General features: G+C 45.5%; 1 protein-coding gene across 1 annotated transcript in view; it reads right to left on the reverse strand.

The window, feature by feature from the left end:
* The window catches only part of LOC144792151 (uncharacterized), a 426,357-nt gene that overhangs the window by 99,343 nt on the left and 301,114 nt on the right, over nucleotides 1–25,900 (reverse strand). The window contains exons 13-14 of the mRNA XM_078667032.1: nucleotides 19,069–19,323; nucleotides 2,461–2,715 (exon numbers count right to left, since the gene is read on the reverse strand). Coding sequence (XP_078523158.1) covers nucleotides 2,461–2,715; nucleotides 19,069–19,323 — 510 coding nt within the window. The remainder of the gene's footprint in view (nucleotides 1–2,460; nucleotides 2,716–19,068; nucleotides 19,324–25,900) is intronic.

The following is a 25,900-nucleotide window of genomic DNA, read 5'->3' on the forward strand; positions in this document are numbered from 1 at the left end:
ATATCTCAGAAAAATTATATGGCTGGATCACCCTCATGTGGCAGTAATGAATCTTACACCACCTACTCACAAATACTTTTTGAAAGTCCAATGGAGCATTGCCAGGCTGGGCAATAATGAGAGGGGCTGCCCGTTGACAAGGACACTGGTGGGGCTGGCTTGCCTGTTGCTCCAAACAAGATGCTTTTTCTTTTTTACGCTTCATTTCTTCTATCTTGGCCCCAAGTTCCTTGTAGTCTCTTTGTTTCTTTAATCTTCTCCTGGTTTGTGTAATATCTTCAAAGATGCTTGGGTCCAAATCCCATCCTCGTCTCCAAAATAATGTTGTACCCTGCACATAGAAACACTGGTAGCCATGTTGTATATTTTAAGTCTTTGTTATTGGTTCCATGTCAGGGTAGTATTAATCATAGTCCAGCCAGCTTTAGTCAGGTACTAGCCATGTACCGGCCCCACCAGGAGCAGCCTGCCTAGCTGCTCAGCCCATCTCCAACTGTCACCACTCATCCACGCAGGCACCCATGCATTCCATCCATCATAGTCACACCAACATTCTGTTACCATCTCTCACTCTGGCTGTGCAGGTAGGAGGACCTGGGCTGATTACATGTAAATGTAATCCTGAGGATATAACAGAGTTCATTTAGGTAAATGGGGCTTGCAAATGCAGATGATCTCACTGTGTGCAAATATGCTAGCAGAGAAGGTGTGTATACATTCATGTGTTTTGAAATCCAGCATAATAATCCTGCTACTCAGACACTTGCTGTCATTCACTTAGCTAGCTAGATAGACTTGCAGCTTGGGAAGGAATGACAATGCCCTCTTGATATGATTGGGACCCCTCTGTTTTCCAGGAAATTAGCCTATATAACATATCTCTGTGTATATTTAAATGGAATGTACCATTTTGAAAACCATACAAGATGCTTTGTAATTTAGCTTTTATTCATGTGCTTAAACATTCTTCTTCCTATTTCTCCTGAAACTCTATTGCTAATGTAGATTAATCCAGAGCAATTCAAGGACTATTTACAAAATACATGCCGAATCACTAACTTTCTTATTGTCTTGCGAAATGATATCAATTAACTAAAATTCAGAGCGCAAACAGAACCTTGCTAATGAAAACCAATTGCTCCATCAATGCGTCACTTTTTTTGATGCACCGGCAGCGCAATGGGTTTACCCATATTTACAAGGCCATGTGAAATCACCCTGCATGATTTTTCATGGCATTGTAAATATGTCCACTTTCACGCATTACTCTGCATGACAGGGGCTTTCAATGGGTGCAGCTTTGGGTGTCTCCACGCAACATCCATGTACCTGACACATTTCCAGATGTATAATGTTTTGGGAAGCTGGGAATGCGTCAGAATCATATGCCTCCCTAGGGGAGGTGTAGGAGTTGCGCAACGAGAAGAAATACTTGTACTTTTCCTCATTTGTTCCTCTTTCTATGTGTGCTGCATTCTGAAGCATGCATAGAAAGAAGAAAATTCCATCAACGACTGTGTTTATGCAAGAAGTTGTCCCTTCCTGTACAAAAATAATCATCCCAGAAACACAGGCACCCTTGCAACATGATGCAAGGGTGTCTGCATTGGGGCACGGCAGCTGTTTATGCGCCTGTGGTAGGTAATAACGGGGTAAACCCTTTCCTCACCGACCTGGGTCAACATATAGTTACAAAAAAGGTGGTCGGTTACATAACATATTCTAGTGTAAATTTCATCATTAACTTATAAAGGTACACACACGAATCAAGTAACATTGAAACTGAATTTAATTCAGCTGTGGGCAATGATATCCAGTAGTTTCACAGGTATTATATTTCATTTCATACAATACAATGCAATTTCTAAAGTCTTCAAACAAAACAGTGCTCGGTGATTGTCAGAAGAAGGGGGGGGGTTTCAGTAGGATAGGGTGTGGTTGGAATAGATTGAGGGACAAAGAAAAGGAATTGTGTCCTGTAAACAATTCTATCTCAATCTGAGAACATTTCTAGTCAATAATAGATCAAAATGGTTCCCTATATACACTATACACGGGGGCCATATATGGCAAATTTTGCTGTTTATGCGCCAGCACAGAAAAGTGCCTTAACTTGTAGATATGGCGTATTCCTGCCCTTTTATTTTGGCACAAGGCAGTGCAGCAGGAAGGCTTGCTGCGCAGTCATTGTCAAAATCTGATAACTGAGGCCCCCAGTGTGGTGTGTACTGGAAATCTCCATTTTCTAGACTCTGAACTGGAAATGTCCCTGTGGATCGAAATAAAGACTTGAAAATCTAAAACAAGCAAACAAATACATTTTCATTCTCAGGTTTTGTAAGGAGGGATGTCATTGTCTTTGCTTGTTAAAGTTAAAGTATCCCCAGCAGGTATGTGTTATTACATGCAATAATAGCACATCTATCAAAATTATACCTATTTTATTTGGAAAACGCTTACCTGTGAATTCTGATAATATACTGTGTATTCCCAGTACACCATTTCCAACCACAGCAGAGACTTTGAATGTGTAGAGGTTGCCAGGTATCAAATTTGTGATAGACACATTTTCATACAACGTTGTCACATTTGAGGCTGGATTTCCTAAAACTTGTACTAAATAGGAGCTTTTGTTGCCAGTCGGTGGTAGCCAGCTCAAAGAAATTGAATCAATGGTGATGTCTGTCACATTTAGATTGTTGGTTACATTGGGCACTGAAATGAGAAGATGGAATATGAAGTAACATTCATAGAATTATTTACATATTTGTCAGAAGTATGCTTCCTAACAGATAATCTACAACAAATTGTTTAACCGTTACCAGTCATTGGCAACAATAAACTCCATGACAGATCTCATAGAAGAGTGAGTCAGGTCCTAACATCTCTGCTGCTTTAATTTTGGAATCCAAACTTTAGGGGTCTATTAGGATGGCGGTCGGAGGCACAACTACGGTGCTGGCGGTGGCAGAAAATGCAATTTTCCGCACGCCAGCAGCGGTCCTCACACTCGCCATATTAGTATGGTCAAACATAGTCCATTTCCCGTCCGCCGCGGTGCGACGTGAACCGCCATCAAAAAGATCCTGCCACCGCACCGGTGTGAGCCAATGGAGACTCACCGCTATGCGGAATGACGTCCCGTGCACCGTACAAATCAGGATGTTCCAAACAGCCAGCCGCACCGCAACGGAGAAACTGCCCAACTAGAAACGGCGGAAGCACCACAGCGGAGTGAGAAAAAACAGATTCCCGGTTCCTTCCACCCAGTCCCGACCGCAATCGATCCAGCTTCACACTTTTTCTCAGTGCTGTAGGTGATGCACTACCAGTAAGTTATGGACCGTCACGGAGATCGTCGAGGGTATGCAAACACACAACTCCGCTTAAAAACACAACACACAACTCCAGGGCTGATAAAGGGTTCCTGCCCACACCAGACACCCTGGTGGGGACAGGAACGCATCCACAAGTTTACCCACACATGTCCTACCAGTCACTAAATCACCCCTCCGCATCCAGGTCACCCATCTACCGCGATATTGATGCAATGTCCCGGTCATGTCACCGTAGCGGTGAAGACGCGGGAAAACATGCACACAATGCAGAAGGCAGAGACAGCGCCAGGCATGTGCAGTGCACAAAGATCATAGGGCCACACCTCTACCCTCCACACACTAGACCCCCCCAAAGGGACATGCCATGTGCCTCTCCTGTACCACCCAATGTACAACAACCACCCAGGTGAACCCACACCCTGCACCACACACCAAACAACAAGGGAGACAGCCTCAGCAGGTGGGGCTGCAGAGGAACACACAGCACCCAAAACACAGGGCCAGGGCAACCCTCATACCACACCTACACTACCCTCATGTGAAGAACACTGGGTCCAAGCATGAATTGAACACTCATACAGAAAAGGAACAATCACTCAACTGGACACACAGCCTGTCAAGTCACACAGGCATACCCCACCCTGACACACAGCCACATACACAGACCAGATGTCAGTAGCAATGGAGTACAACACAAAGGAAAGTGAAAGTGAGGTGCACATCAATGAAAGGCCAAGGAGACAACCACTAAGCATGTGTTCATCACATGCAAGATAAGGAACATATGACAACACCCTTAGCCCATCAAATCACACATGGCTGGCACAGTGAGTGAAATTAAACCACAGTCACCCCTATGAAACACCTCAGGGACACAGCACGGTAAACCATGTATTGGCCCAGGAATGAAAGGAAGCCTCTGAAGTCAAACAGTGAACAGCCAGACATCTGCTTCCAACTACTTGACAGGTTTGTGTCAGCATCACAACACACAGGGCCCATGGTCAAACTCTACAACTGTCAAACACAAGCAGGATCCTTCACACATACCCCTCCAACTCACACCTGCAGCACACAACACCAGTGTCAAACACACAGAAGGGTGCCAATAATGTCCAGTCAATACATTGACAAACAATCACAGTCCCTGGGGGGCATACACAAACATCACACACACACTCAGGGATGCCTGAACCAATGCTGGCACCAAAACCACAGCCTAACATCAAATTCAATAACAACATACACAGGAATACAACAAGACCAGACCTGACCTGTGTAGCAAAACTGTAGAAACGCAATGGGAGCACAGACAGAGCAGGAGAACACAAGATCATCACTCTGCAACAATGCACAGACAACATACGCCAACCCAGACAAGGAGTGCATTATCTCAAATCAATCATGGACACAAACTGGGACCAATGGGCCTACAATGAAACACAGACAGACATACCACACCACCCATCAAGTCAACATGATGTCATAGTGTACCACATGCATGCACATGCACAATCCTGACAAATGACAGCCCAAACATGAGAGGAGAAAACCCCAAGGATGCACTCAAAACAAGCCCAGGAACAAGAATAGCCCCAAGTGCATGTGACAGACACACATGCTGGAAACACACATCTGCGTGAATCACAACACACTGACAAAACACACACACTGACATGCAAATAGAACATCACACACAGAGCATCAAGAGACAACATAGTCCAAACACTGCACATATCCACATCAAACACACAACAGATGCATATGCCAATACATCACATTGCAAACACAGCAGGACATCAGGGGGTGCACACCAGGCAAGGACAAGGCAACATTCATTTACATTTACACTCACAGCACTGCATACACGACAAGAAGTGTGTGCACATCAAACATATCAGTCCCACAAAGATATGAGTGACTCAACATGAACCCACACAACACCAATCACCACAGCACAAACACAACATCACACTTAGGAAGTGAAGCAGTACCACAGCAAACACACATACAGCTAACCCAACACCCACAGATGCCCAAGCCTGGGACTCCCAAGTGACAACAACATGACTAGAGGACTGTGCAGCACAAACAGTGGAACTGCATATGAGCAAACATGTCTGCAAAACAATACAAGAAAATCACATATAACCAATTGGTCGACTGTCCTGAGTGGCACATTGGTCCCGTGCACAGATCAGCACCACAAAGCATAGTTTAACAAATGAACTGATGAGGAGGCACACACACTGGCAACCCAAGGGGACAGCTGACATGAGAGTGAAGTGGTATGTACGCCAGTAGTGGACAGGTGAGGAATGCCCCATACAAAAATAGATGGAGTGCAGACTCACAATGGGTAGACATCAGAAGCACAGATAGGGAATGGTATTACCCCACACGCCATAGTGGAGCCAAAAAAGACCCAAGTGACAGCAATGCATGAGAAAACACACCCACAATGTCGGTGTGGCTGAGCAGAGATGCACAGTGAGCATAAACAGTATTAAGACACATGGCTGATCAACAAAACACAACACTGACTTGCCAGTAACACACTCTGCATACTCAATTTTGCCACCAACAGCAACTAGGGGCCAGATGTAGGTAGCCAAATACCGGTCGGTAACGGCCGATTTCGGCCGTTACCGACCGGTATTTGGCTATTGACATGTAGGGGGCAGGAAACAGGCCATTTCGGTAATTTTACCGATTCGGTAAATATACCGGTCGGTAAATTTACCGACCGGTATTTTTACAGAATCGGTAAAATTGAGATGTAGGTGGGACTCTTCTGAGTCCCACAAGCCCTACAAAGTCGGTATTTTACCATCAAATTCAATTTGATGGTAAAATACCGATTCAGGTGTGCATGCACATGTGTGCATGCACACCTGTGCCATATGACAGGCAGACCTGCCCTTAGGGCAGGTATGCCTGCCACATGGCCCCCGAACCTTTTTTGGGGGTGCTAGAGGGTGTCAAAGTGACACCCCCTGCACCCTTGTCAAATTCGGTATTTACCGATTCGGTAAATACCGACCGGTAATGCACCATTCATTCCAATGGGCTTCAAAGCCCATAGGAATGAATGGGGCATTACCGGTCGGTATTTACCGAATCAGTAAATACCGACTGTTAAAGATTCGGTAAATCCACATCTGGATTTACCTACATCTCGGTACTTCTATTTTACCGATTCATAAATACCGAATCGGTAAAAATCAGTATTTATGAGTCGGTAAAATGGAATTACCTACATCTGGCCCTAGGTGTCCCCCATACGTGCAAGGACACACCAACACACTGCATAGTGCACAACCTACAACTCACACATGTGCACACAGTCACAAGCACAGGGCTGACCAATCCAAACAACGTGCACTATACTCCTGGGTGACACATGTGTGCAGTTGACATTGCAGGGGCACACACACAACAACACAACTGACAAAGTCACCCCTTCACACTGCACACTTCATGAACACTGAAGTGCACACATTGAATGTAACCCCTGTGACTAGGACACCTGTACATCACTAGATGAGCATACACCAACACTGCTGTGCACACATCAAGAAAGCTCACACAGACATGATGACCCTGACCAGCCAGCCTGCAATACCGTGGTAGAATCCCACTTTGTGCTAGCACTGCATACAAACATGACATGTGTCCAATATAGCAAATCTGATCAAAGAGTGATTATGATAGCCATAGTTCATCACAAACCAATATCATTGCACCCCCAAGCCTCACAGTCAAGAAGAACTGAAGTGCCTGTCACCTCTGTAAAACCCTGAAAAAATGAACCAACCTTTTGATAATGTTGAAGTGGCATATAGAGCATGTGTCACAGTAAACCATACCCACACAGAACACACTTTATTTAGCAAGGACATTGACAATGCAGACAACAGGAGTAACCGTTTTTATTCACATATCACACAGATAGGCACCAAAAGTAGACAAGAGCAAGTCCAGTGGCCAGGACAAAGTGCAGAGTATGTCCATGAGATCCGGCACAGGGAAGGGCTAAACAGCAAGGCCAGTTGCCAGTCCAAGTTGCAGAGTATGTCCATGAGATCCTGCACAGGAATTTGTTAACACAGCAAGGAGCAACAATGCCAGTGGCCAGTACAAAGTGCAGAGTAAGTACATGAGAAGCTGCACAGGCAAGGGGCACACATCAGTAAACAACAAGGCCAGTGACCAAGACAAAGTGCAGATGAGGTATATGAGAACCTTCACAGGGAAGGGGCAAACATCAGTGAACATCAAGGCCAGTGGCCAGTCCAAGGTGCAGAGTAAATACAGGGAATGTGTGTGACTGTACCCTGTCATGGTCAGCAACACAGTCAGGGGGTATCAATGGGCAGTACAGGTGCCGCTGTGGGCGATATAGGTGTGTGAGGGGCACTTCCACTCAGACTTGGCTGTCAGTCTGACTGGGAGGTGGCTGTGTGTCAGGGAAAGTTGGAGGACTGGACCGGGGAGAGAGGCCCAGCTGAGGTAGAGGCATCAGTGGCTTGGGAAGCCAGAGGGCTGCTTGGACCAGGTGGTGTAGTGGCACATGGAGGTTGAGTCATGCTGCTGTGAGACACAATGTGGGTGGGAGATTGTGGAGGGGTACCTTTTTACTTCTTTAGGGACTTGAAATGGCTTCCCTGTCTTGGGATTAATGGAAAGTGGTGTGGACACAACAGGCACACTCACCACAAATGCTGTATCAGGTGCAGACGGTGGCCCTCCCTCTGGGGACATGCTGGATCCAGTGGTTTGCTTGGCCTGGCCTTGCCTTTGTACCTCCATCCCCTGTTTACCAGGTGTACCCCCTACAGTGCCATCCTTACCCCGCTTCACAGGGCTTTGGATGTGAGTTGAGGTTGTGGGTGAATCTGCCTTGGAGCTGTTCTTATGTGTACTCTTAGCAGTTACCACTTTCTCTGCAGCCACGGAAACTGTCTGCTTGTCTTTGCGAGATGCTTTTGGGACAGAGTCTTTGGCTGGGGATGCCTTTGAGGCATGTGACCCTGAGGCCTGCTTCTTTGCTTTGTGGCCCTTGGTGTCGCCTGATGGGCCTTTGTCTTTCAACTCCGGGGTGGCTTCAGTATTCTGTGGGAATGGTGTCTGCACCCTTGACCGCTTGGGATTCTGCTGTGTGCTGCGTGTGCTGTATCTTGCCCTTGAGGTCTGTGGTGTGTGGTCACTATCGTTGGATGTGGACACTAGCAGGAGGGTGGACAAAAGGACTGGAGCTGGACTCCGAGATTGTGCCAGTTGAATGGCTGCTGTCACTGCGGAGGACAAAGACTGGACAGTTTGGTGTAGCCCACCCACTTCTGAATGTATGCCCTCCAAGGAAGTGATCACCTATGCCAACTTATTGTCATGGTCTAGGAAGGCATTGAGGAAAGCTGTCTGGCCCACACACAGCTGGCGCAAAAGGTCCACAGACTCAGCACTGATGGCAGCAGGGGGGGAAAGGGGCAACAGTGCCTGGGGTGAAGGACACTCTTCTCTTCTCACTGTTGCAAACATGGGCAGCAACAGTGGAAGTAGCTGGGAGGGTGGGCACTGTACGCTGTGTGGTGGAAGAGGAAGCAGAGTCCCCATTCCCTGTGCCCGCCAACATAGATGCGCCACCGCTGCCGTCTCTGGCTGCGATTCCTCAAGCGGACTCCTGTCCCCCCCCAACAATCATATGCAAGCAAAGCATCACTAAAGATGATTGCATATTCATGTTGCACATCAACCTGTGCAATAACATTGTGTGACCTCAATTGTGAACTCAAATTTTGCGTGCCAACAAGCAAACGGGGCATAAGTGAGCCATGTAATGATCACACAGCACAATATCCTGCTGGCGGCTCCTTTCAACTAGAAACACAAATAGCTCTGAGCACACCTAAGGCCTTGATGGGGGCAAATATGTACCCCACAACATGTTGCCACTGTCATATCTGGATGGGGCAGAAGGGGACAACACCGGTACAGACTACAACATAACAGTCCACAATGGCCATGAGCTTATGCCATCCACCATGTTGTACTTTGGGGCACAACTGCTGTTGCACATTGGTGTCAGATGGCTAAGCCTCACATATCTCAGGTCAGGCAATGCACACATTGATAAAAGCACACTCAGATCATGCACACTGTCGTTCCCTTCCATGGGATTTCCTAGACTACCCCAATGCAGACGATACCTGAAGCCTACAACTCAGAATGCAATGTCAATGTCCATTACTCAAATAACATTCGGAAGTACAGGTAGGGAAAATGCATTACAGTAGCACCCAACACAGAGGCCACTTACAAGACACTGTATCACACTACCAAGATCACGGAGGCCAGCACTGGCCCCAGCTATGAACACATGCAGCCACTCACAACCAAAGTCACCCTTCCCAGAATACTCACCCAGTTGCTGCCGATGCTCCTTCAAACGCGCATCCAGGTCAGGCTGTGTCACAGCTAAGATGCGAGCCATTAGTGGTGTCATACTCCGGTGCGCCAACCTGCCAGCCCGGAGGATCAGCCCCTGTGCCATCTTGGCCACGTTCTTGCTCAGCCGGCAGATGTCCTTGCCCTGTGATCAGCTCACTGTGTCATGGAGGTCACATTGAGGGACATGATCTTATAAACCTACATCCTTCTCACAAGACTTGTTGTGTGTGCAATCTACAGGGCTGAGATGGCTCATTGATGGAGAGTCCCAAAGAAAACACACATGTAACACTCTGTACATTCAGTGATGTGTCCTTGTCAGATTGGGCAGTGACTGTGCCAGGCCAGGTTGGGTCACACTGAGGTTCAACGTGGGGCCTCAGATATGTTACATGAAGGGACAATTTGAGAGCACAAACATTGCCTACACATGGGAGTCTGTACACATGCTGGTGGAAATGGAAGGTCTGCGTACAATAGTGCAGCAATCTGCTGTGTCAAGAGTGTCACCCTCGTACATTAAGGTACTGAGCATAGTTCTGAACTGGAGATCAGACATATTTTGAGTCAGACAAAATTCCATCACTACCCTCTGGACAACCCTCTGGACAACAACCGTAGCTAAGGACACAGATGAGCCTGTGAAGGACACCAGGGACCCACACAGCCATTCACACAAGCAATCACTGTCCTGACTCCTACTTTACAAACTTGCTGCATCATTGCATGGCTGACAAGACAATACATATCCCTCCAATCTTGATATGCAGGCAGGAAAACATGTGAAATAGGCTACACACACCTTTCCCCTGGAGACAGCATGCTAGGCAGTGCATGACACAACGCCACACTCTCAGGCACATACTGCAGTAGATCTACTTCCTGTGTGCCCCCCCTTTAACTCTCACTGCTACTCTGGAAGACTTACCACGACATTTGGTGCACCACATAGCCTTGGATACTGTGTGAGCACCTCGTCCACCAAGACCTCCAGCTCCTCTGTGGTGAAGGGACTTGCACGGATCTTCTCAGTCCTCACCATCACTGTGGCCAGGAGACAGCAGCAACAGCAGTTTGTGTTAAGGGGTGGCAGGCAGCAGTCCTGGAGACAGCAGCAGCAGCAGTTGGTGCTGAGGGGTGGCACACAGCAGTCCCTGGAGACAGCAGCAGCTGGTGGTGAGGGTTGGCAGGCAGTGGTCCCTGGAGACAACAGCAGCAGCAGTTGGTGTTGATGGTTGGCAGGCAGCAGTCCCTGGAGACAGCAGCAGCAGCAGTTGGTGTTGAGGGCTGTCAGGCAGCAGGCTCTGTGAGCTGTGGAAATGTGAGGCTCTTTCCCGCACATGTATAGCCCTCTGGGGTATGTTTTAGTGGTTCTAAGCTGCTGCAATTGGTGTTCCAGGTCAGCCTTTTTCAAATGCAGCCAATGACCCGCTCTGCGTTGACGTGTACGCCTACCGCGATTTTCAAAATTGCATTAGGCTACCTCGATTGCGGTTCCCATTGGCTGTAAGGGCATGGTTCATGGCGGTGACACACCGCAGGGCCCAGGCGGGCACTACTGCGCGGGTGCATCTTTCAATTGCATCCAATGAACGGCTCCGCAGTGGCGGAGCACGCATACTTCGATTTTCAAAATTGCATTAGGCCACCGCGATTGCGGTTCCCATTGGCTGTAAGAGCATGGTCCATGGCGGTGACACACCTAGGGGCTGGGCGGTAGCTACCGCGATTTGTGTGCCATACATTGCTATAAATAACCGAGATTTGGGTAGCGGAGCATGGCAACCGCCATTTGGCAATACTTATATGCCTATCAATACTGCGAGTGTGGCTTTGGCATTGGCAGTTGCACACCGCTGGGGCCAGGCGTAGCTACCGGGATTTGGCTGCCATTCATTGCTATGAATGACCGTGATTTGGCTGGCGGAGCAAGCCAACCACCATTTGAGCATGTGTTTATGCCTATCACTACAGCGCTTGTGTGTTTGGCATTGGCGGTGACACACCACTGGGTCCATACGGCAGCTACCACGATTTGGGTGCCATAGATTGCCATGAATGATCGTGATTTTGGTGGCAGAGCATGCCAACCACCATTTGAGCATTGGTATATGCCTATCACTACTGCAATTGTGTGTTGGGCATTGGGGGTGACACACCGCTGGGTCCATGCGGTAGCTACCGTGATTTGGGTGCCATACATTGTTATGAATGACTGTGATTTGGGTGGCAGAGCATGCCAACTGCCATTTGGTGATACTCATATGCCTATCATTACCGCAAGTGTGGCTTTGGCATTGGCGTTGTCACACCGCTGGGGCCAGATGGTAGCTACCGCGATTTGGGTCCCATACATTGCTATGAATGACCTTGATTTGGCTGACGGAGCACTTTGACAGCACCTATGCACACATCATGATGTGTCAATGGCCAATGGGCAGTTATCAACAGTGCACAGTGGCCACATGATTAATGGCACATCATTGTGCACACAATGCCAATGTAACATTAACCCCACTGCTGACTACACATGCCATGTTTGTGTATGTGAATTTGAACATTGGCATGTACTTCCTCACATGTCAGTAGTGATATTGATGGGCATGTACACAGAACAGTGTTGTTATGGACTCTCCAATGGGTACACATGTCAATGTGTGAAAGGGCTGAGAAAATCCCAGTGATGTATGTCTTAATGAACAATGTGCAGATTTGACTGTCTACTTTTCATTGCGCACACTTGTTTACACACAGACTGTGCTCATTGTGTTGTTGATGTGTGCCCTATTCAACTTGTGCTTGAAGGTGTGGAAGGTACAGCAGCTAGGTATGAGACAGTACTGTTGCAGTTTCACACATATGCTGTATGAAATACTCTCAGGACTGCACATGCTAGATGTGGCTATATCCCTTTGTGCATTCTGATAGTCAAATATTGTTTTGGAGGTACTTGCTGTGTGAAAGGGGGCAAGTGTACGAGTAGTGTAGCTGAAGGTGTCCCTGCATGTAAGGTGGTCTATAACTCAACTGTGATGACAGTCATTATTGCCGTTGTGTCAGTCAAAACATAAGATTTTATACACATCTCATGGTGTATTGCATTGACGTGTGTCCCCTTTCATCTCAACTAGGAGGAGACCTATTCTGCATCGTCCCTTCACAGTGCTGGCAGACATGGAGAATGAGGAAATCATCCGAAAATTCCGTCTGGATAGAGCCACCCTACAAAACTTATGTGCTATGTTTGAACCTAACCTGCAGCCTCGCAGAACACTACCTGGTTTCACCCCAACATAGAAGGTGATGGCTGCCCTGCATTTTTATGCCACTGGATCATTCCAGCACACGGGGTTCAGAGCATATGGGATGTCGCAACCTATGTTCAGCATGGTGCTACGGGAAGTCCTGTCTGCTCTGATGATCTACAAGGACAGATATACCAATTTCCCCTGGAGGCATGAATTGGCGGGTGTTAAGAGTGAGTTGTATTCCCTTGAGCACATCCCCTGCATACATGTTGGGCTGGTTCTACCAAAGGCACGTGAGCACATCTACAGGAATCAGAAACATTTCCATTCCATCAACATGCAAGTGGTGTGCCAGGCGAATATGATCATCTTGCACACGTGTGCCAAATTTCCAGGTTCGCCCCATGACTCATACGTCATGCGTAACAGGATTGTGCCCCAGCTGATGGCTTGAGCGGGCATGGATTGTGGGTGAGTATGCAGAGTCAATTAGCGTGATGTGTGTGTGACATGCTGTCCTCTGCCACAGTTGTATTACAAAGTAAGACTTCGTATCTCACACCTTGGTGACTCTGCATATCCCAACCATCTTTGGTTGCTGAGCCCACTGCGCAATGCCCAGACACCAGCTGAAGTCCGCTACAATGATGCCCATGGGAGGACCCGCTGTGGGGTGGAGCGTACTTTTGGTCTCCTCAAGTCACGGTTTCGCTGCTTGGACAAGACCGGAGGTGCCCTGATGTACTCGCCCCAAAAGGTGTGCCAGATCGTTGTTGCATGCTGCATGCTCCACAACCTGGCCTTGCGCAAAGAGATACCACTGCTCCTGGATAGTGATGAGCAGCAGAGACCCCCGCCTGCAAGTCAACCCATGTCCAGTGACGAGGATAGTGGAGAGGAGGAAGGTGTTGACCTGCGTCGACAGCTCATCAACCGCTGCTTTACTTGAAGGTGAGTGACAATATACAACGGGGCCATTGTCTGCTGATGTCATTGTTGGTGAAAAGGTTGATGTGAGCTTTGAGACTGCAGCCTGTTGTTGACTCAGTGCTGGCTGCCAATGTTTAGGAAACAGGGTAGGTGTGCACAGCTACAGGATGTCTATGTCGGTACTGTTGCTCATTGTAATGTGTGCAGATTGGAGTACCTTGATGACAAGTGTTGTGTGTTGGCTGTGATGCCACCACCTGACTAGTGACTATTGTTTTGTTGTGTTTTCCTGGGTCCCTTCATCCTCTCCTTGCCTACGGACAATCTGTGCTCCTGTGACATTATAGTCATGGTTAACATTGCACATACTGTGATACAAATGGAGCAGACACAACAACATTGGTGTGTAAGGAGTGTTTATTTACAATGGGTATATGTGACAAGGGAGTGAATATTCACAGAAATGTGAAGGTTTAAGCAATGAGTTGTTAGTGATGGTAGATGAGACACTTGATTCCTCACCACACTGATATGGTGACCCAGTACAACAGATGAATGCCATAAACATGGCAGTGTGAGGAAGGACAGTTAACAAAGTCAATGGCAGGGTGAAGAGGTGTGCCATCATGGCCGGCTCCTTGGATGGTGTTTGGCAGGTGCTTTGCCACGGGTTGCTCCCAAGAATTTCTTTTTACGACCACTTGTTTTTTTTGGCAGGGGGGGCCACAGTTGCAGGGCGAGTGGGTCCATGTCCACAGGGGAGGATGTGGAGCTGGCATCCTGCCAGACACCAGAGGGAGGTGGAGATGTTGTTTGTGCCACTGACCTGATCCTCAGTACCGCCACGAGCTGGCCCAAGAGGTCCACGATGTGGCACATGCAGTTGTCCATGAACCTCAGCAGCTGTTGGAGCTCATAGGCATCTTGGTGAGCCTGGCCTGTTTGTTCCTGGACCTGTTCATAGGCCCCAAGGACTCTGTTGATTTTTTCCAAGGCTTCGTCCCATGGACATGTTGTCTTCGAATCACACTTGCTCCCCACCTGCCCTGCTGTCACAGATCTGTTGCCTTACCACTGTATGCACACACCTACTGTCCCTGCCCTCTGCAGTTGTTGGGGTGGGGTGGTCATCCTCTGGGGCAGGGCGAGTGTTGCAGCCAGCACTAGTGGTGGTGGTGGTGGTGCTGGTGATGGTGGTGGTGGCAGCACAGGTTGTTCCAGCAGGGATCAGCATTGTTGTTGTTGCTGAGGGAGTGGGGGTGGCAGTGGTATCCTGGGACCTGTCGCACCCTAGCACACCAGATGGGCCGGCTTTGGGCTCCAAATCCACAGAATCCAGTGAGTCTGCATCAGAGAGTCCATGTTCCGGGGGAGGAGACTGGCTCTGCAGGTTGATGTTGTCACCCTCTGCAGTCAGTTCTTGGTCACCTGTAGGACAGTGGGGAGGTGGTCATTGACGTGCACACCTCAAGCTTAAAGTTCAATGTCTGTTATTTACAGGTTATGCAACACACATTTAACTATTTTACACATTGTATGTCTGCAGAGTAATGTACATCATGCCATGATGTGAGTGTACATACATTATTTTTCCATGGTGTGAAATGGTAATGTATACTAGGCCCCACGTGAAGATTTTAGTATTACAATAAAAGGTTGTCATCTGAAACTGGCGGCTACACAACTTGATGTGAAGCATCTTTGCTGATTACTCTGCCTGGCAGCCATTACATCCGCACGTAAACTAGCCATTGTCATCTCATGCATACATTTGTCCTGTCCTATGCTTTGATTTCTTTGTTCAACAGACAATGCTTGTTTACTTTTCCTATGGTCCTTCATGATCAGCCCCCATGGAAGTTACAGAGAGCATTCGTTGCTGTGCATGTTTGTGCCCTGCATTGCTTCAACTTTGAATTTGGTGAGTCACACTTCTGTTTCTGTGACAGTTACATATGCTAGCTGTCTGCACACGGTAAGTTGAGATTATATCTGTGTCAATTTGTGTGTGATGTGAGGCCTTGTGTGGTCATATGTCTCCATGCTTTTCTAGAGATATGCTGAGGTGCATGCACTGTCTGCTTACCTGTTCTGTTTTCACATTGTGGTGGACTTTCTGGTACAAGCTTCTGGGCGGGGTGAGTGCTACATCCTGCTCAGGGGTGGGACCGGGGGCCTGGTGGGAGTTGTAGTACAGGCATCCCACCCACAGTCAACTCAAAACAACCTTCGTAAATGGCTGCTTACCTGTTAGTTTGGAGTGGAAATGCAATGGATGCCACATGCATCTGGATGGGAGGGAGTGCTTTATCTTGCTGAGCTTGGGGACAAGGAGGCATGTTGGGAGCAGTAGTGCAGGCCTCCCACCCCCAAACAGAACAACCTTGGTAAATGGCTGCCTACCTGTTAGTTTGTTTGTAGTGATCTAATGGCTGCCACATGCTTCGGGGGGTGCTCCATCCTGCTCAGGGGTGGGACAGGGGTGCATGGTGGGAGTTGTATTGCAGGCCTCCCACCCACAAACAGCCCTCCCTGGGAAGATGGCAACCTACCTGTTAGGTGAGGGGGAACCCTACAATTGCTGCCACATGCTTCTGATGGGGGAGGGCTACATCCTGCTCAGGGGTGGGACAGGGGGTCCTGGTGGGAGTTGTAGTGCTGATTGCATGGACACACACACCACTGTAAATGTTGGCTACATATGTTGGTACTTACCAGCCCGCACTCCCCCGGCTATTCCTGTGAGATCCTCTGGATGCAGTATGGAGAGCACCTTCTCCTCCCATGCAATGAATATTTTGGGCGCAATGGGAGGACCACTGCCAGTCCTCTGAGCCAGCTCATAGTTCTTGCTCCTCAATTTCTGTTGTGCGGGGTGGTCCCTACTGCATTGACCTTGTCAACTATCCTTGCCCACATTTGTGCTTTTGTGGCTAATGGTGTCTGTTGGACCAGGGAACCAAATAGTTGTGGCTCTACCCTGATTATCTCATCTACAATGACTGACAACTCAATCTCTGTGAATTTTGGCATTTTCTGTGGTGCCACAGTCGGAAACAGCAGAATGTACCGCGGTCGCATCGGGGATATCTTAATTTTCTGACCTGACCAGTGTCTCCGCTGTCCTGGTGGTGGGTTGGTGTGGTTCCGCCGCTAATCTGACCGTCGTGGACCGTTTTTCGCCTTCTCCACCCGCTACGGGCATTTTTTTTGTTGCCTATTTCCGCCCCCGTTGTTTTTTTGGCGGTTGATCCTAATCGGACTGCCGGTTTTGCTTCGATATCGACGGGCCATTGTTTTCTGCTACCATGGCGGTCAGGGTGGTTTTCCGACCGCCATCCTAATAGACCCCTTTGTTTTTTACTAAAAAATATACATTCTCAAAGAGCAATTAAAAAATAAAATATACTGGAATTTTGCAAATCAGGGCAGGCAGATCCTCCAACTGCTTTTATTATTTTCTTAAATTGTATACGTTTAAAAACCTATCTGTCTTCCAGGTCACACACTTTGTATACTCTTCTATCTGGTCAACTGAAATCTTAGAAAAGAGAGTTAGTAGCTTTTGTCTATTTTTAGTATTTGAATGATCTAGTACCTTTGTTATCCAAACTGGATTGCTTTGATTTTAGATATTTCTGATCACTTTTTTCTGAAAGCACCTTTTGCTAGTTTTTGAAAAAATTGTAAACCAGTTATTTTATAGCAGAATAACATTTATTGATTTTGTTTCTTAAAAAGGAATTATATGAATGTTCATTTCCATTCATTTCTCTGATGACAGTTTGCAACAAGTATTTTCATTCAACAAGAAGTGAGAAAATATTACAACTATGCAAATTGTCATATGTCGTAATTAGATGAATACATACTCACATTTTCATCAATATACCGAGTTGAACTTCACATATAATGATGAAACCAGTAAACAGTGTTTGTCCATTGAATTTGAAATGTTCACTAAGTTAAACAGTGTTTGTCTATTAAATTTGAAAGGTGCACTCAGCTGATACTATGTGTGTTTAGATTCAAATATCTGCTTGTACAGAGATTCAAATTGCATCCACAACTTTGTGCTCAGCAATTTTAAAGCTAAGGAGGTATTCCGATGAGTAGGGTAGCAAAAAACCATTTGTTTGCTTTTCTGCAGAGGAAACGGACTTACTAAAAATAGATTTGTCCATTTCAACACAGTTGGACCAAAAAATTATTTAAAGGTAAAAACTCAAAAATGGGTGGGTGGTCCATTTAGGTAAATGGGGCTTGCAAATGTGGATTATCAGACTATGTGCAAATATGCAAGCAGGGAATTTGTTTATGCATTCATGTGTTTGAAATCCAGCAACATATTCCTTCTTTTCATACATTTGAGGTCATTCACTTAGTTACATAGATGGATTCACACCTTAGGAAGGCATGACAATGCAGTCTTGATATTATTGGGATCCCTTTGATTTCCAGTAAAGAGGCATAAATAACATATATCTACATATAATTGAATGATGCCTAACATTTCCAAAAGCATAAAAGATGCTTTTTAATGTAATATTTATTTTGTATTCACATATCTTCATGTAAAACTCGCATTATGTTAAAAACTGCTCATACTTAAACATTATTCTTTTGATTACTCCTGAAAATCTGTTGCTAATGTAAATTAATCTTGCACACTATAAGGACTAATTAAGAACACCTTAAAAATCAGTAACTTTCTTTGACACACAAGATATTTTCTTGTGAAATTATTTCTAATAGCTTAAATTCAAAACCTAAACAGAATCTTGCTAAAAAAAATAAAAAAAAATCCAGTTCAATTTTGGGCTGGCAATTTCCCTTGTATTGAATTTAGACTAGAAATGTACCCGTTGATTGACTTCAAGTCTTCAAAACCTCAAACGAGCAGACAAATAGCTCATGTTTATTCTCCAGTTTTTATAAGGAGAGATAGCATGGTCTCTGCTTGTTGAAGTTGGATAATACCCAGCAGTTGCTGGAATGAAGGTAGCTATCACATGCATTTTGTAAACTTGACAAAAGTATTGTTATATGCAATAATGGTACTTCTATGAAAATTACACCTATTTTATATAGAAATCGCTCACCTGTGAATTCCGATAATAGAATACTTTTTCCCAGTACTCCATTTCCACCCACAGCAGAAACTTTGAATGCATACAGGTTGCCCGGTATTAAGTTTGTGATGGAGACATTTTCATACAACCTTTTCACATTTGAGTCTGGATTTCCAAATACCTGCACTAAATAGGAGGTTTTGTTGCCAGTCGGTGGTAGCCAGCTCAAAGAAATTGAACCAATGGTGATGTCTGTCACAATTAGATTGCTGGTTACATTGGGTACTGAAATGAGAAGATGGAATATGAAGTAACATTTATAGAATTATTTACATAATTGTCAGAAGTATTTTTCCTAACAGATAAACTGTATGAAATTCTTTCAATGTTATCTGTTAACGGCAACAATATACATCATGACTTATCTCACAGTAGAGTGAGTTACTTCCTTTCACTGCCTCTTTGATTTTGGAATTCAAAATAAAGTTTTGAACTATAAAATATAAATTCCCAAAACAGCAAGGTAAATAAGTTTCCAATGAAATCCCTTCAGTTATGATACCTTGTTCTCAACCACAAACTGTGAGAAACTGTAACATATTACCATTATTCTAGAAAAATGTTTCCCCAAATTGATCACTAATACAGTGGTTATCTGCAGTTGAAACATACACTAAAAAGACAATTAGTCAGTCTTGCAACATATGTGGTAAATTGGAGATTACCTTTTTTCTATTGTACAATGAGTACACATATATTTTGACTTCATGTATGATGTAATATTTGGATATACTGGAATTTTGCAAATCAGGGCAGGCAGATCCAACTGCTTTTATTATTTTCTTAATTTTTTGTAACAGTTTTTATTGGTTTTGCATAACATATCATGTTACATACATTGATAATAACCAAAGTCAGAAAACAATAAAAAGAGAGAAAGGAAACAGGTCTCACAAAAGCAAAGAATACATTGCTAGTTTTCTCATATCGTTTGCGTCTGACATGTAACACTGCATTATACTGCGTAGCTTATCCCCAGTGCCCATGTCTCTTCTGGCGTATGTGTTCCAGTATACAATCCCATCTAATTTATACAGCAGTAGCAGTGAACACTGCTAGAGGTCCAGAACTGTTAAGCTGCAGATTTGGAACATATTGAGTAGCATATGTGCCACATCTTAATACATATTAAGAATTTATGATGACAATGGAGTTTGGATATTCATCTTGCATCTTTTGAAGAGCCTTCTACAGGGGCTGAGGGGCCCTTTTCAGTTGGTACCTGCTGTAAGTATGTTTGCAAGGGTTGCCATATGTTTTATGGTCAGGAGGTAGGGGGTTGGAGCCAGGCAGATATAACACTGTTGGTATTGTAATCAATGAGGTATTTTATGTATTGCTTGATTGTGAGGTGGGAAAGAGCAGCCCAGTGAAGACATATGTGGCGTTTGGGTAATAGTAATGCAATAGCGGTATATTGTCAAATTCCCTTTGGCAGTGGTAGGACATAGCCCAGGAGGGCTAGCAGTGGAGAGGGTTCAATATACGTTTCTGTCATTAATATTAAAATTTGGAACACCTCCACACAATATCACAGTATGGGTGCAGAGTTCCAGGCTAAATGTATGAAATCTGCATGTACTTTAGTGCATCTAGGACAGCTATGAGGCTTTGCGGGGTCCAGTTTAGATAGTAGTTGCGGAGTATACAACGATTGATGAAGATATTTAAAATGTAGTAAATTGTGTCTGTGGTTGTTTGATACGAATTTGGGGGCATATTACCAAGCAATAGCGATAATTATCGCTATTGCTTGGTTAGAAACAAAAATTTACCGCTGAGCTGCGACGATTTTTATCGCAAATAAACCTTGGTATTACCAAGGTTTATCGCAAATGCGATAAAAATCGGCCGCAATGCATGAATATTGCTGAAAAGTCAGCGATATTCATGCATTATCGAGCTAATGCTCTTAGCCATGTTATCCACCTCCCATTGAATAACATGGCTAAGAACTGCTCAGGGCAGGTGTTAGCTTTTGGAGATATTCGCGCTTAGCACGAATATCTCCATAAGTTGGTAATAGGAGATAGCGATGTTAGCGACTGTTTCCAGTCGCTAACATCTTGGCACGCCCACTTTGCATGTCATTAGTGATAAATATCACTGACATGCAAAGTGGGGCCCAAGATGGTCGCTATCTCCTACTAGCTGTCGCTAACTGGTGTTAGCGACAGCTAGGTAATAGGGAGATAATTTTATCTCCGCTTTCTTGGCTTTTAAAGCCAAAAAAGCGGAGATAAACCCCCTTGATAATATGCCCCTTGGTTTGTTCACAACAGTAAAACCACATTTTTTCAGGTAGAGGAAAACTCAAGTGCTGTCAGGGGTTTTAATAATCTACATCAATAAAGGGAAGGCAGGTGATTCAAGGGGGGCAGTAGCGATGCCGATCGGAGTGCGCTATGCAGCCTGTACAGAATAAATCTGTCCACCCGCATGACAGTATCTCCCTCATGGAGGGATTGGACAGAATGCCGGCCAGCCTCATGAAACTTGTCGCCAACTGTTTGTATATGGCATGCACTGAGCGTTCTTTGAGTCAGCACCTCCATTGTGACAGATAACTATGGGTTATTTGGTAGGGGAATGTGTGGGCAATAGAGGTGCTCAAAGCCAAGATGTCAATAGTATTTTTTCCATGCCCAGCAGGTTGTTGCTATCTTCTGGATTTCCAAAGCATTCTTGGAAGGTCCCTGCGGCAAGTGTGTTTCTAGTGGTTAGGGGTGAATTTTTGAGCTCTCTGGCTTGAGGAATTGGAATTATGCATCCAAATGCTACAAATTGTAATATTATTGCTCCTGAGCAACTAAATAGTAAAGCTAAAAGTCCTAGACCATGCTCATATTGCATTATTAAAGTACTCTAACCAATCCTGGGTTGTTTTACCACCCATATTAGCTGAATTAAGGAGCGCCCGGGGGTGTTCAATAAAGTATTAGTGAGCACAATGGGAATGTTTAGAAACAAATACAGAAACCAAGACATTACTACCATCTTTATTATTTCAATTCTACTTGCCATGGACAAGGGGAGTTTTATTCATTTTTCAAATAATCTATTTACCTTGTCTACTGCCAGGCAATAATTTAATCTTATTACCTCAGAACTTTGTAGGTGTAGATAGGGGGTATAAGCACCACTTTTGGGGGGAAGTCCAAAGGTACCTGAACTGTGTTATCAGTTAATGGAAATATGTCAGATTTAGGCCAATTAATCTGGAGTGCAGATAGCGCTCCAAAATGAACCACATCTCTCAATACTGGGGAAAGGCTTGTTTTTGGGTGTCTAAGGAGTAGCATAATGTCATCAGCGTACAAGAACGCCAGCAAAAACCCACACAAGAATTGCAGCCATCTCGCCAAATGTCACTTCTGCAGCTGTCAGACAAGAGGGTCTATTGCATTATTATGAATAGGAAAGGCAACATGGGGCTCCCCGGCCCTGTTCCTTGGGACAATGGGAATTGATCTGTGATACTGCTGTTCACTTGAAGGCGAGCCACTGGAGCCATATATAATAGACAGACAAGGTTACAAAAGCCCATAGGGCAATCAAGTTTACTCAATAAAGCAAATGGAAACAGCCATTCTAGGGAATTGAATGCCGTTTCAGCATCCAATAGGACCGTTGCAGCCTGGAGGTCTGGATTAATTTGATTAAAGACTGCAAACACTGTTTGCAAATTTATCGAAGTGGATCAGTTGTTGATGAACCGGTCTGTAACGGGGAAACTTTTGGGCTGATAAGAAGCGATAAGCAGGTAGCTAACACATTAGTCAAAATGTTATTATTGTGGGTCAATAGAGATAACGGACGATAGGAAGAGAAATATTCGGGTGGTTACCCGAGCTTCAATAGAAGAGTTAAAACTGCCTCTCGCTTTGAAGGGGGAAGAAGCCCGCAGCACAAGACTTCTGTAAACACCTCAAGTAGGAACAGGATTAGATCATCTTTGTTTGATTTGTAGAACGCACTGATAAAGTCATCTAGACCTGGGGCAAGCGTACCATTAAGGTCATCGATGGCTTGTGCAATTTCCTCGGCAGTAATGGGCACTGCTAGGAACACCTGCTGCCCCTTCTCCATCCAAACCATAGCAATTTCAGCAAGGTAGTCTCAATAATGTCTGCAGGTACGTTGGTTTTAGAAGGATAAAGGTTGGTGTAGTATTGCAGAAATGTGTGCATAATATCATTTGATGATGGTTAAAGTGTCGTCATCAAGTTGGATGGAGGGGATCATAGTAATTTGATAGGGGGGACATAAAGTATTGGCGAATGTGTGACAAGGTCTCTCATCCTCGCTGTACATTCGTGCTATGCATATTTGCTTAAGAACTTGACTTCACGATGGGCTAAGTCTTGAAATTCTTGCATAAGTGTTGCTCTCTTCCGGAAGTGTGCAGCATGGTCCACCATGGGCATTTCAATGTTAAGTCTTTTTAGGGCTTGTTCTATTTGTGTTAATTCTCTGCGAATATAGTCAAGGACTCTGAAGTATTTTGCTATGCAGACTCCTTTGATGTACGCTTTAAAAGTGTCCCATAATGTCAATAATTGATGCACTGTGCCTGCATTATGCTAAAAATATTCAGTACTTGCCTTCTGGAGTTCAGTATGGAATACTTCTTAGTGCATTTGTGGAAAAGCATCAGGGTGGACCTGGTGGCACACTGTCTGGTAACTATATTGTGAGTAGTATAGGGGAGTGATGGAATAGTGCTCTGGGTAAATGTGAAATATCAGTAGGTCGGGCATAATGTGACAATAGTCTATTTGGGACCAAGTCCCATGTGGGGTAGACTAGTAGTGTACTGACGGCTATTTGGATAGTTGAGTCCCCATGCATCTGTTAGGAGATGGGATTGTGCAAGTTCAGTGAATGCGTGCAGAGAATCTGGTTTTGTACAGTGTCCCAGGCCAGTAGTATCAATCTTCGGAATCATGGAGAGATTGAAGTCCCCACCCAAAAGCATAGTAGCAAAGTGCAAACGAGTAAGGTACGCTGATATGTCAGGGAAAATCTTGGGAACATCTCATTTGGTGCCTAAGGGTTAACTAATAGTAAGGGGGTGGTATCTAGTGTAAGCATGGGCTTAAAATTCGTTCCGCTTGCGGATTTTGCGGATTTTCCGCAATTTCGCAATCCGCAAATCACGCGAAATCGCGGCAAAATCCGCAAATTCATGAGCAAGACGAATATTGCTCAGGAAGCACTTGCAGGGTTAAAGCAGGTGCCCAAATTGAAGCTAATTTCTTTGTAACCATTTACAAAATGGTTACAAAGAAATTAACTTCAACTTGGGCACCTGCTGTAACCCTGTAAGTGCTTCCTGGGCGGCGCCTCGTTGCCTACTTGCAACTATTCTCTGACCCTGCTCTGACCTTCGAAGCAGGGTCAGAGAATAGTTACAATTAGGCAACGAGGCTCCTGTCACTAAAATTAAACCTCAGCAGGAAGCACTTACAGATAACAGGTGCCCGAGTTGAAGCTCAAATTCAGTAACGCATTATAATCAGCCCAAGAATCTAGTGAGCATGGTCGATGCTAGGCAGGTGTGCTTTCTCCCCAGATCTACCGTCTACAATTAGCTTTAATCCGTGATGGGGGTATAGGCATCCACAAGTTTCTCGAGCGCAATCCCCCTGTACTTCCAGTGACCAGGAGGCTGCTTTCTCCTCATCTGCTGCGCTGATCGGCCTCTGACCCTTTATAAACAAGAGGCATGTGAACTCGCACAGAAGCCCGGTCCCTGCCCACACACACTAGGCTTTGCAACCTCTTCCTGCCCTTTCCCCCACTGTGATGGACAGCTCACTCGAGGGACCTTGGCGCCTATGGGTGCCGTAGCAAAGTTGCAGACTCACGGGGTCACTGGAGACAACTCTTCTGGGTCTTTACACAGCTATAGTGAAGGAAAAGCACAAGACATTTACCCAACGGGGTAGCACTTACTGCTTTCCCCTCATTTGCTGCGGTGATCGGCCTCTGACCCTTTAAACGAGAGGCATGTGAACTCGCACAGAAGCTCGGCCCCAGCCCACACACACTAGGCTTTGCAAACTCTTCCCGCCCTTTCCCCCACTGTGATGGACAGCTCACTCGAGGGACCTCGGCGCCTATGGGCGCGGTGGCAAAGTCACAGACACACGGGGTCACTGGAGACAACTCTTACACAGCTGTAGTTTAAGAAAAGCACGATCCATTTACCCAACGAGGTAGCACTTACTGATTAGCCAGTAGAAAGTACACCAGTTAAGTATGGTGCAAATCGCAAAAAAATCCCCGATTTCGCGGGAAAATCTGCGAATTCGCGAATTGTTTTGCGATTTCGCGCGAATTTGCGGACCGCTGATTCGGAAAATTCACCCATACTTAATCTAGTGTCCCTGCTGCAATCAAGCAGCGACCTTCAGGATTGGGGACTACTTCACCAATAGCAAATGGTAGTACCTTGTGGATGAGGATACATACCTTTCTGGAGTACGTGCTGTAGCTTGCAAAAAATCAGTTAGTGCCTCAAGATGAGGCTTAATGTGGTGTTATGTCTGGCGCACAGTGTGTCTCTCTGATGACGGCGACTCGTATCCCCTGTCTGGATAAATATGATAGTATTTGCCAGCCCTTTGGAGGATTAGATAGACCTTATACATTCCAGGATACGCACTTTATAGAGGAGGTATCAGGAGTCATATTGGATGAGGGCATGGGTATTCAAAGTCATAAAAGCTGGTGTCACCCAAGAAGCAATGTATCATTTGTGATGAAAACAATATGTGCTGTGCATTTACTGTAAGAC

This window comes from Lissotriton helveticus, chromosome 11, assembly GCF_964261635.1.
Source record: "Lissotriton helveticus chromosome 11, aLisHel1.1, whole genome shotgun sequence".
NCBI lineage: Eukaryota > Metazoa > Chordata > Amphibia > Caudata > Salamandridae > Lissotriton > Lissotriton helveticus.